At 62.8% G+C, this 10393-nt stretch overlaps 1 protein-coding gene across 1 annotated transcript; it reads right to left on the reverse strand.

Annotated features, from left to right (window-relative positions):
• Window positions 1–847: 847 nt before the first annotated feature.
• LOC102184409 (transaldolase) lies at window positions 848–8644 on the reverse strand. Its single transcript, XM_018045558.1, is given in 9 exon segments — window positions 848–1050; window positions 1280–1425; window positions 1568–1765; window positions 1883–2058; window positions 3619–3750; window positions 3893–4000; window positions 5190–5254; window positions 5256–5314; window positions 8491–8644. Coding segments are annotated over 9 exon segments (1014 nt in total). The 5' UTR covers window positions 8588–8644; the 3' UTR covers window positions 848–1017.
• Window positions 8645–10393: the final 1749 nt, after the last annotated feature.

Here is a 10393-nt window from a genome sequence, read left to right on the forward strand (position 1 = left end):
TGTCGTGAGGGTCTGCAGGACGCTGTGCGCTCTCTGACCCAAGCTGGCGACAAGCAGCTGGCAGGGGGCTAGGGAAGACCCGCCCCGCCAGAACACTGGCAGCGTGGTGCCTGCCCTGAGCCCTGCCCACCCAGCACTGCTCTTGCTCCTGGGAGGGCAGCTCCAGAGGCACACTCCCAGGGGCCGGGCTGCCCTGCATGGAGCTATGGGGGACAAGCCCGGCCTGGCAGGGCCCCTAGGGAGGACAGTGTGCACATCCAGACCTGAGGTGTGTCCCACAGGCCATCCCGACACCTGGCTCCCCTGGTGCAGACCTGGACGCCCAGCCACCCTGTCCTGCTCCCAGGGCCCCCCACCCGCCCACGCCGACCCCCAGACCCGGCCTCCCCCCGGCCCCGCGCTGACCCCCTTTCAGTTCCAGGAACTCAGGCTGGTCACAGGGAGAGGAAGGGCTCTCCTGTGGACCCCCCGTCACTACCCACTGCCAAGCCCTCCACAGTGCAGCACGCCCATTGCAAAGTCCAAATGGTGCAGCAAAGTGCAAGCTGCCCGCCGGCGCTCGGTCGTGAGGTGTGGAAGCTGAGGACCGAGTATGTCACGCTGTCCCCACAAGGTGGCACCACCACCCCCCAAAGGCACCTGGGCCAAAGGAAAGTCTGGGCAGCACCCCCCACCCCAGCTCTGCAGGCACAGCTTAGAAGCTTGGGGGTCCCCGCCTTCAGAGTCGAAGCTCTCAGGTCACTGCCCAGCAGCAGGCGAGGGGCTGTCACCACTGACTGGGGGTCCCCACGGGGCTGCTGACCTAATCCTGCCTTCATCAGGCCCCGGGAAGGAGACAGACAGGAAGGAAAAGTGAGGGCTTTAATGCGGCTGAGCAGATTTTCACATAAATCAGAAATCTATGATTCGTCCCGCTCCAATTAGTAAAAAAAAAACCCAAGATTCATCATAAAAGCATGTGCAATTAGGCGCCAATTCAGAGACGCACAGATCCGTGGTCCAGCCTCGAGTGCCGCGCTATTTTCCATTCTCTGCGCTGAACATCCGTTCCTGGAAACGAGTGGTGTGAGCGGGTGCGCCCACCAGGCTGTCCCCCGCCCCCGCCCCCGGCCCGGCCCGGCCCCGCCCCGCCCCGCCCCGCCCCGCCCCGCCCCGGCCAGGCCTGCCGCCCTGGGCCCTCCCGACAGCGGCCCCGCCCCCGGGCCGTGGCCCCGCCCCTCCTGCCGGCCCACGACCCCTCCTGCCCAGGCGCCCGTCCCAACCCTGGCCCGGCGCTCACCCTCAACATCCGCTCCAGCTTCACCGCGTCCGCGGCGAACCTGCGGATCCCGTCAGAGAGCTTCTCCACAGCCATGCGGTCCTCGTTGTGCAGCCAGCGGAAGGCCTTCTCGTCCAGCTCGATCTTCTCCAGGTCACTGGCCTGGGCTGCGGAGCAGATGCCGGGGCCGCCGGGCTCAGTGAGGCCCCCTGCCGGGTGGAGGCAGCCCGCCCCGAGGCTCCAGGTTCCACAGCCTCAAGGGACGGAGCGGAGCCCGAGGCTGGCGGAAGGCGGGAGGGGTGGTCTTACCTGCTTTGGCCGAGAGCGCAGGCGCCAGCTTGCTGTGGTCCTTGACCAGCTCCCCCAGGAGCTGGGGCGAGATGGTGAGGAAGTCGCAGCCAGCCAGGGCCTTGATCTCGCCCGTGTTGCGGAAGGAGGCGCCCATGACGATGGTTTTGTAGCCGAACTTCTTGTAATAGTTGTAGATCTTGGTGACGCTCCTCACTCCTGGGGGACACACGGGAGCTGCCATCCGTGCCGCCCGACCCGCAGTCCTGGGACCCCCGAGAAGCACGCGGCACAGCACCCCCCTGCCCCGGCCCGTGGTGGGGGGGGGCCACTGACCGGGGTCCTCCTGGGGCTCGTAGGACTTCTTGTCCGTGTTGGCCACGTGCCAGTCAAGGATGCGGCCCACGAAGGGCGAGATGAGCGTCACGCCAGCCTCGGCGCAGGCCACGGCCTGGGCGAAGGAGAAGAGCAGCGTCATGTTGCACCGGATGCCGTGCCGCTCCTCCAGCTCCCTGCGGGGACGGACGGCGCACGGGTCAGCCCCGGAAGGCAGGGGCGGGGCGCCCCACCCTCGTGAGTAAGTTCACCAGGGCGAGCTCAGGCCAGTGGCTTGTGGGCAACTAGACCTCATCAAACCCACATTTCAGAACAGGGAGCACGGTGAGAGGCCCCCTGAAAGCTGCAGACACAGTCCTCCCGTGTCACAGAACCTCCGTGCTGGGCCAATGCAGGAGACGCAGTTTCAGTCCCTGGTCCGGGAAGACCCCACATGCCCCCCAAGCCCCGGAGCCTGTACTCCACAAGAGGAGCCGCCACAATGCGGAGCCCCCGCCTCCCACCTGGAGAAAGGCCAGGCAGCCGTGAAGACCCAGCACAGCCGAAGAAAAAAAGGATCTCTGGGCTGGAGATCACGGAGCCGGCTCCAACCGCAGCAGCGCCCTGCCTCAATCCCACAGCCTCACCGGCCCCAAGGCCCCGCCCTCTGGGTCAGCCTGCAGAAAGCCCGTCCCCCAGATGACGCCAGGGCCGGCCACGAGAAGGGGGTCCTGGCCACGCTCTACCACCTGCCAGCCAAGTTCCTGTCCCGGTGGATGGTTTCAGAGGCACCCGGCCACCGGGCCACAGGGAAGCGGTCAAGAAGCACAGCCTTGGGGGCACAGCACCACCTCGGGTGGCCAACGCCATGAGCACACGCCCAGCAACTCCGCCGCTGGTGTGCGCCCACAGGAGAGCGCCCCGGGCACACGCCCAGCAACTCCGCCGCTGGTGTGCGCCCACAGGAGAGCGCCCCGGCACACGCCCAGCAACTCCGCCGCTGGTGTGCGCCCACAGGAGAGCGTCCCGGGCACACGCCCAGCAACTCCGCCGCTGGTGTGCGCCCACAGGAGAGCGTCCCGGGCACACGCCCAGCAACTCCGCCGCTGGTGTGCGCCCACAGGAGAGCGTCCCGGGCACACGCCCAGCAACTCCGCCGCTGGTGTGCGCCCACAGGAGAGCGTCCCGGGCACACGCCCAGCAACTCCGCCGCTGGTGTGCGCCCACAGGAGACCACCCCGGGCACACGCCCAGCAACTCCGGCGCTGGTGTGTGCCCACAGGAGAGCGCCCCAGGCACACGCTCAGCATTATCCAACACGGGCAGCCACGTGCCCCGGGAGGATGTGCTTGGAAGGTGTGCACACACAGGGAGACCTCCTTACGGGGGACTCAGCTCTGCCACACGCATGGCGCACGTGAGCCTGGAACGTGAGCCAAGCAAGGGAAGCCACACACGTGCGGCGCGGTCCCGTCCGGCGGAAGCGTTTAGAGGCAGAAGGGTGTGGGGCCGTAACAACACAGGGACCCGTGGGGGTGGCCAGGCGCTCCCAGGACAGCTGAGCCTGGGCGCGAGGGCAGCGTCCTGTCCACGACCGCCTGCCCCCTCCGCGCCCAGCGTACTTGGGGGGAGCCGACTCCCACTCTGTCCTTGGCAGACGACACCTCTGCCGGCGGCACCGCACAGGCCCACTGCCCGAGGTGCCCACCCAGGACGGGCAGAGGCCCCAGCAGCTCCTCGCTCACGGGGACACTTACTTTCCGGCCTGAATTCCTTCCCAGGTGGACGAGAGCTTTATCAGGATCCGCTCCTTGCTGATGCCAGCCTCCTTGTACAGCTCGATGAGGCGCCGGGCGCGGGCCACCATTGCATCCTTATCAAAGGAGAGCCTGCGGGGGACCGGGCGCCCGCTTGCAGCGGCTGAGTGGGGCAGACGCAGGCGGAGGCCAGGCGCCCACAGCAGCACGTGGCGCCGGGAACAACAGCGGCTGCTGCTCCTGACACCCCCACCCGGCGGCCCTGAGGCCTTACCTGGCGTCCACTTCCGTGGATACGCGGCCTGGAATTTTCTTCAGTATTTCTGCCCCAAACAACACAAAAAGTTTATCAATAGCATTTGTAATCTGTTCCTCTTGTGACCTGAAATTCCAAGGGAAAAAAATTAGGTTAGAAGCTTACTTTTAAATGCACAGGATTCTACAAAAATTGTTACCTGCTTCCCAAATTCTTTTCCCACCATCTTTTTTGTTAAAAAACTTTTAAAGTGGTGATGAAATTCACATCAGGAAACTGACCGTCTTATCCATTTTCTTTCTTTTTAAATTCTGGCCACACCACATGGCTCACAGGACACCTCAGCTCCCCGACGGGCCGAGCTCAAGCGCCCGTCCTCTCCCCAAAAAAGCAGCTGGTTCAGGCTCTGAGGCTGCTCACACAGGGGCGGCCATACCTGCCTCATCTCCAGTGTCTCCATCCTTTGAGCTGAGCCCTCCCATCTTTGGGGGCTTGAACAAAACACTCTTCCCAACCTCTCTGAAGCTGCCTGGGCAGATGAATAAAGGGCACAGTGCGGCTCCAAGATGGACCACAAAGATCTCCGGCCTGAGAGCAGGGCCAGTCTGCTGATCACTAAGGGCACTGCCTCGCCACCAATTCCAGGAGCATCGCGAAGCGAGGGGAGCCGCCAGCACAGGGTGCACAGCGGGGGGCAGGGCAGGCCCCGGGCATGACTGCCACCCCTGCACACAGCTGACCTCAGCACACAGGGCACCAGAGAGGGACAGGCCAGCCCGGCACAGCTCCTGCCAGGGGCACAGCTCCTGCCAGGCGCCGCTGTTCCCTGCGAGCCCACTCTCAGCTGAGCAGTACCCAGATGAACATTTAAAATGCAACCCAGCAAAGGTGAGTCTATGGAGAGAAGAGCCCGTCTGTGGTCGCAGGCGGAGGCACGAGAGAACACTCTAGGAGGCGAGCACATCCTCGGGCTGGACTGTGGCTGCACCACTGCACGCGTGAACGCGCCAGAATGAGCTGGACTGCTCACTGAGACAGTGACTCTCACTCCAACACAACTGTCAGAAGGTAGCAAAGTGCCAGAAAGCAGCTCTGCGGCTGCCAGGGCTGAGGACACCGGCTGCAAACGGGGGGAGGACTCTGGGGCGCTGTCCACACGCTCCTGCCAGCAAAAACTCAGCGACCTGTTTACTCACAGTGGGTGATGCCCGCAAGAAAGCAGATAGCGTTCCTTCCTGGAGCCTAAAACCCTGGCAAACTGGCCTCAGGGGTGGGAAGCAGGCAGACCCGGCCACACCCACAGCCCCGCACTCACCCGCCCAGCTTCCTGCCGTAAGCAATGGCCTCCTCCACCAGCTCCTGGTAGGCTGGCATCTGTGCCGGCGGCCAGGATCAGGGACGGGTTGGTGGTGGCATCCTGGGGCTTGTACTCGTCGATGGCTGGGAAGTAAATGTGGGAAGCCAGGGGTCAGTGGAGTGCCCGCTTCCACCCAGAAACCTGAGATGACCCCTGAAAGCCCTAAACACAGGAACAGAGCCAAGTAGGGCGCGGCCACACTTCATGCAGGAAGGCTGGCCAAGAGGCAGCTGAGCGCAGTGAGGAAACCTGGAGGCTAAGCCAGCGAGCAGCCGTGCCAAGGGCCAAGAGCTGCCCAGCACCAAGGAGCAGGGAGGGAGGCGACCAGGAGACCGACGGCGTCCGCAGGTGCTGGCGCCCAGGTCAGCCGCAGAGGGGCTGGACACGGGCCTTCAAACTGTTCTTTTAACACCCTTGTTCCTTCCTGATAACCAGGCGGGAATTCCAAGGAGTCTCGAGGCCCCGGCTGTCACAGGGCAATGCCGAGCTCAAGTTCATCAAAACTCAGCTTCCAGGATTAGCCGGTTCAGTAAGTTGATTTGGCAAGTTAGCATTTTCAAAGTATCTTCTGATGACAAGACTACAGAGATGGAAAACAGGGAAGGGAGCTGGCTCTCAGGGGCTGGGAACAGCTGTATCCTGCCCGTCCTGGCGGCCGTAAGAACCCGCCACAGAGGACGCCCCCTCCTCTGGGCAGCTGGAAACTAGGGAACGCAGGGCCAGTCTGCAGCCTGCTCACAGCACCATGTTGGCAGCAAGTCCCCCGTTCTGATATCACACCACAGCCACACAGAACACCCGGGGAGGTGATGGCAAAAGGATTCGTGGGACCCTATGAGCCAATTCTGCGACTTCCTGGACTCCACCAATCATTTCAAAATAACAAGCTGAGGAAGCACGCTCCGGAGCGGAGCTACACAAACGTGCGGAGGCCCAGCGTCACGCGCTGGAGACAGTGCCCTGATAATGCCGACTTTTAACAAAACGAAAACAAAATCTGGGGTCAAGAGACGGGCTTCAGGCTCCAGGGACCCTTACACAGAACACGAGCCTGGCGTGGGGCGGGGAGCCGGGAAGAGCATCCACAGCTCTGACTTACTTTCAAAGAGGCTTATGATGCCCCGAAGGCAAGACCCTTCAGTCCATAAAGTGACCGTAAAGCTGACACTACAGCTACGTGCTTCTCTGGTGGCACAGCTGGTAAAGAATCTGCCTACAGTGCAGGAGACCCAGGTTAGATACCTGGGTTGGGAAGATCCCCTGGGGAAGGGAATGGCTACCCCCTCCAGTATTCTACAGAGGAGCTTGGCGGGCTACCGTCCGTGGGGTCACAAAGAGGCAGCCAAAACTGAGCAGCTAAGACACACCCAGTGCGCTGCTCACATTATCAATACGCGTGCTTTTAAATAAAGTCACGAACACTCAGTTAGCAACCTTCAGTGTCAGCACCTGGGTGTAGACGTTTCTAAAGAGGAGAACAAAGAGCAAGCATTCCCCACAACGCCTCCGGACGCACTGGCCTACAGTGACAGAGGTCAGGGGTTAGAGTTAGCCTGAAGACCAGCCAGCCTGCAGCTGCTGCCCAGTGAGACCCAACAGGAAAACAAAACAGACTCAGCAAAGATGGGCAACACTCCACACCAAGAGGAACAAACCAGGACCACCCTGGTGAGGCAGTGGGTAAGAACCGGCCTGCCACTGCAGGGGTCGTGAGTTCGGTCCCTGGGCCCGGATGATCCCACACGCCCTGGGGCAACTAAGCCTGGTGCACCACAAGTACTGAGCCTCGAGCCGTAAGTACCAAGCCCTGAGCCCGAGACCCCATGCTCCACAAGAGAGACCACCACTGTGAGAGGCGCTCCACTGCAGCTGCAGCGCAGCCCCCGCGTGCCGCAACTAGAGAAAAGCCCGTGCAAAGCAGAGACCCAGTGCAGCCAAAAACAAATAAATTAGGACCAAAAAGGAGCAGGAAGATGTGCAGCCACCTTCCCAGACCCTCTATCCTGGTGAGGTCACTGCCAGAGGCCTGGACCAGGGAGGGACGGGTGGGAAGAAGCTGGTGGCCTCGCAGGTCAGCCGGAGCTGGAATTTCCCAGGGCGCCCAGCTCTGACCAGGAGGGAACCTTCTGTCAGCTGGTTTAACGTACAGGTTGGACTCAAGCCCATCACCATCGCCAGTGTTTATATTTAAGCAGCCAAATATGCTTACTCATTTTCCTCAGCTCGTGAGATAGTGTCTTATTCTTACCAAAGAGGAAATAAAGCCTGTTTCTCAAGTCACCATGAGAAAGCAGAAACGAGGAAGTCCTTCCCTACCGTGTGCCCCGGCGCACTCCCAGCCCCGGAGAGTTTCACGATTTCTCTGACAGCCTTCATGGTTCACAGAGGATGTGAATGGAGGGCACCTCGTCTGGGTTTCTGCTGCAGAGGATGGGAAGGCCAAGCCCCCAGTTCCCTCCCAGGAAGGTGAATCAAGCCAGGAAAACCTAAACCTGGGGCAAGCTTTGCTTGCCTCCCTGCAGTGAGTGGGGCTTTACCCCCGGGGCTCCTTGGTCCCAGGCGGTGAACGTCTAGCTGGCCCGCACCCGGCCGTGGTCCCCAGCGTGCACAGCTGTCCCCTGGGCAGGGGTGGGAAGGGTGCAGCAAGGGGTTTCAGAAGCAGGTGGCGGCATTCGCAGTGTCTGGTCTTTCTGGGCCCAAAACTAACTCGTGTTCCTGCTCAACATTCGCGCAACGAAAACTGCCCCATGTAACCACAAGGGGTTCGCATCGCCACGGCGGACCAGGAATCGCTCTTCAAATCTAGGTACTTGAGACACCGTCCCCTGACCCACTGGCGGTCCCCGCGGACTCCAGCAGCGCAGAGAGGACGGGGGCGCCGGGCCCCGCGCGTTCGGGTCCTGAGGCACCCACGCCCCGGCCGACGGTGAAGCGGACCGAGCACGGGGCCCCGAGAGCAAGGGAGAAGCGGGGCGGGGAACAGCAGGGCCGAAGGGGGGACGAGGGACGAAGCGGGGGCGGGGGCGAGGCGCAGAGGCGTCTGGCAAGGGGCGCCCAGGAGAAGGGGGACAGACTTCTCGGCCCAGGAAGCCGGGTGGCCGGGCTTCGCCGCCGCCCCTGCGTCCCCCAGCCCCGCGCCCGCGCTCCCGGGCTCTCCCCCGCCTCGCCACACCGCCCGGCGGGCCGGCGCCCCGCGCGCCCGAAGTCTCTCCCTGCTGCGCGGGCCCGCCCATGAGCGCGGGGGCCAGCGCGGCCTCACCGTGGAAGTCGCCCGTGTCGGCCACCACGGTGGTGAACTGCTTGAGCTGGTCCAGCGCGTTCTCCATCCTCTGCCGCTTCACCGGGGAGCCCGACATGGCGAGCGGCGGAGAGAGCGGGGGACCCACAATGCCCCGCGGGCCCCGCCCCCGGCCGCAGCCAATCCGGGCGCGGCGCGGGAGGGCGGACCTGCGCGCCGGCGCCGACGGGGCCCCGCCCCCGAGACGGCGCCCCACCCCCCGGAGCGGCGCCCCGCCCCCGAGACGGCCCCCGCCCCGCGGAGCGGCGCCGCAGGAGCTGTACTCAGCCAGGGCGGCGCCCCGGAGCGCTGAGTCCCCCGGGCGCTGAGTCCCGCGGGCGCTGAGTCCCCCCGGCGGTGTGCCCCAGACGTGGTTATGCCGGAGGGACGCACATCCTTCTGGCGATGCAGCCCCCGGATGGTTTCCAGGGAGCGATGCACCCCCGAGCGGTGACCCAGGAGAGGCGCTCCCGCCTCCACGACGCGTCCCTGGGGGCCGTGATTCCCGGAGCGTGCACCCCCTGCAGCGGGGCGCCTCTGGGACGTGGAAGTGATTATTTCCCTGAACTGATGCGTCCCCGGGGCGGAGCTCCCCCTGGAGTGAAGCACACCCAGGGCTGCGCGGTCCCCGACGGCGCACCGGCTCACTTTCCCTCCTCTGTCGTTTGCAGCGGGAACTGGAGTGAGGGTCGTCGAGCATCAAGGGGTAAAGGCTGAGGCTTCAGGCCGCGGTCGAGCGGAGTCTCGGAGAGACCTGGACACCTGAGACTCTGCATCTGAGCCGCCGCCTCGGGAGGCCATGAGAGGGGCCCTGGGCATGCAGGCCTGGGTCTGGGAGTCTGGGTCGTCGACCCTCGCCCCCCGGCCGCCCTGAGGCCAGGGGCACCCAGGGTACAAGTTCTGTCCTTGAGGCCGAAATCTCACCTTCTCTGTACTCTGGTGTGGAATCCAGTCTCGGTGACATAGAGTTTTGGGTGAAGCAGAAAAGGATTGGGCTTCCCAGGGGGCTCCGTGGTAAAGCATCCACCTGCCAAGCCAGAGACACAGGTTCAGTTCCTGGGTCAGAAGCTCCCCTGGAGAAGGAAGTGGCGGGATACTCCAGTACTTTTGCCTGGGAAGATCCATGGACAGAGAAGCCTGGTGGGTTACAGTTCATGGGGTGCCAAAGAGCTGGAGAAAATTTAGCAACTAAACAGCAACAGCAAGAAGAAATGGATAGCTTTATTGCTTTGCCAGGCAAAGAGGTACACAGCAGGCCCCTGTCCTCAGGACCATGTGTCCCAACTTGGGGAAGATGGTGACAAGTTTTATATTAATTATCCAAAGAGGGTGTGATCAGCTTGAGGACATTCTTCTAATAGGTTCGTGAGGTAAACCGGAGTCAACATCATCAACCTTCAGGTCCAGCTGGTCTGGGGTCTCCGTGCTTGTGGGCAGCATGCCATCGTTAACAGTTAACTTCTCCACTTGGAGAAGCTTCAGTGTCTGGAGAAGAGCTCAAAGATATAGTTATGTCTGTCTGCTGATGGGGAAACAGGACCCTGCCCCAAGACTGCCCTTGACTTGTTTTTCCTCCCTGTTCTCACATCCCCTCCCCTCCCTAAAGAACAACTGTTTGAATCTGCCACTGAAACTCAGGGAAGGTCATAGAGGCTGGGTGAAAGCTGTTTCCTGTAATAAAAGAAATGGGGACACAGAGGCGTCATGCCCAGGACTCCCACAGTACCCTGCACAGCATCACCCTCAGGCCTGGCAGCTGCTCCAAGCCCTCCTAGGTTGGGTGGGCCTGGAGGCTAGGGAGGAGCTGAAATCAGGCTTGTGGTTTCATTTTCTCCCCTGGATCCAGAGCCCAGGACAGGCCATTGACCATGGGAACCACATCTGG

Source organism: Capra hircus, unplaced genomic scaffold (assembly GCF_001704415.2).
Source record: "Capra hircus breed San Clemente unplaced genomic scaffold, ASM170441v1, whole genome shotgun sequence".
Lineage (NCBI taxonomy): Eukaryota > Metazoa > Chordata > Mammalia > Artiodactyla > Bovidae > Capra > Capra hircus.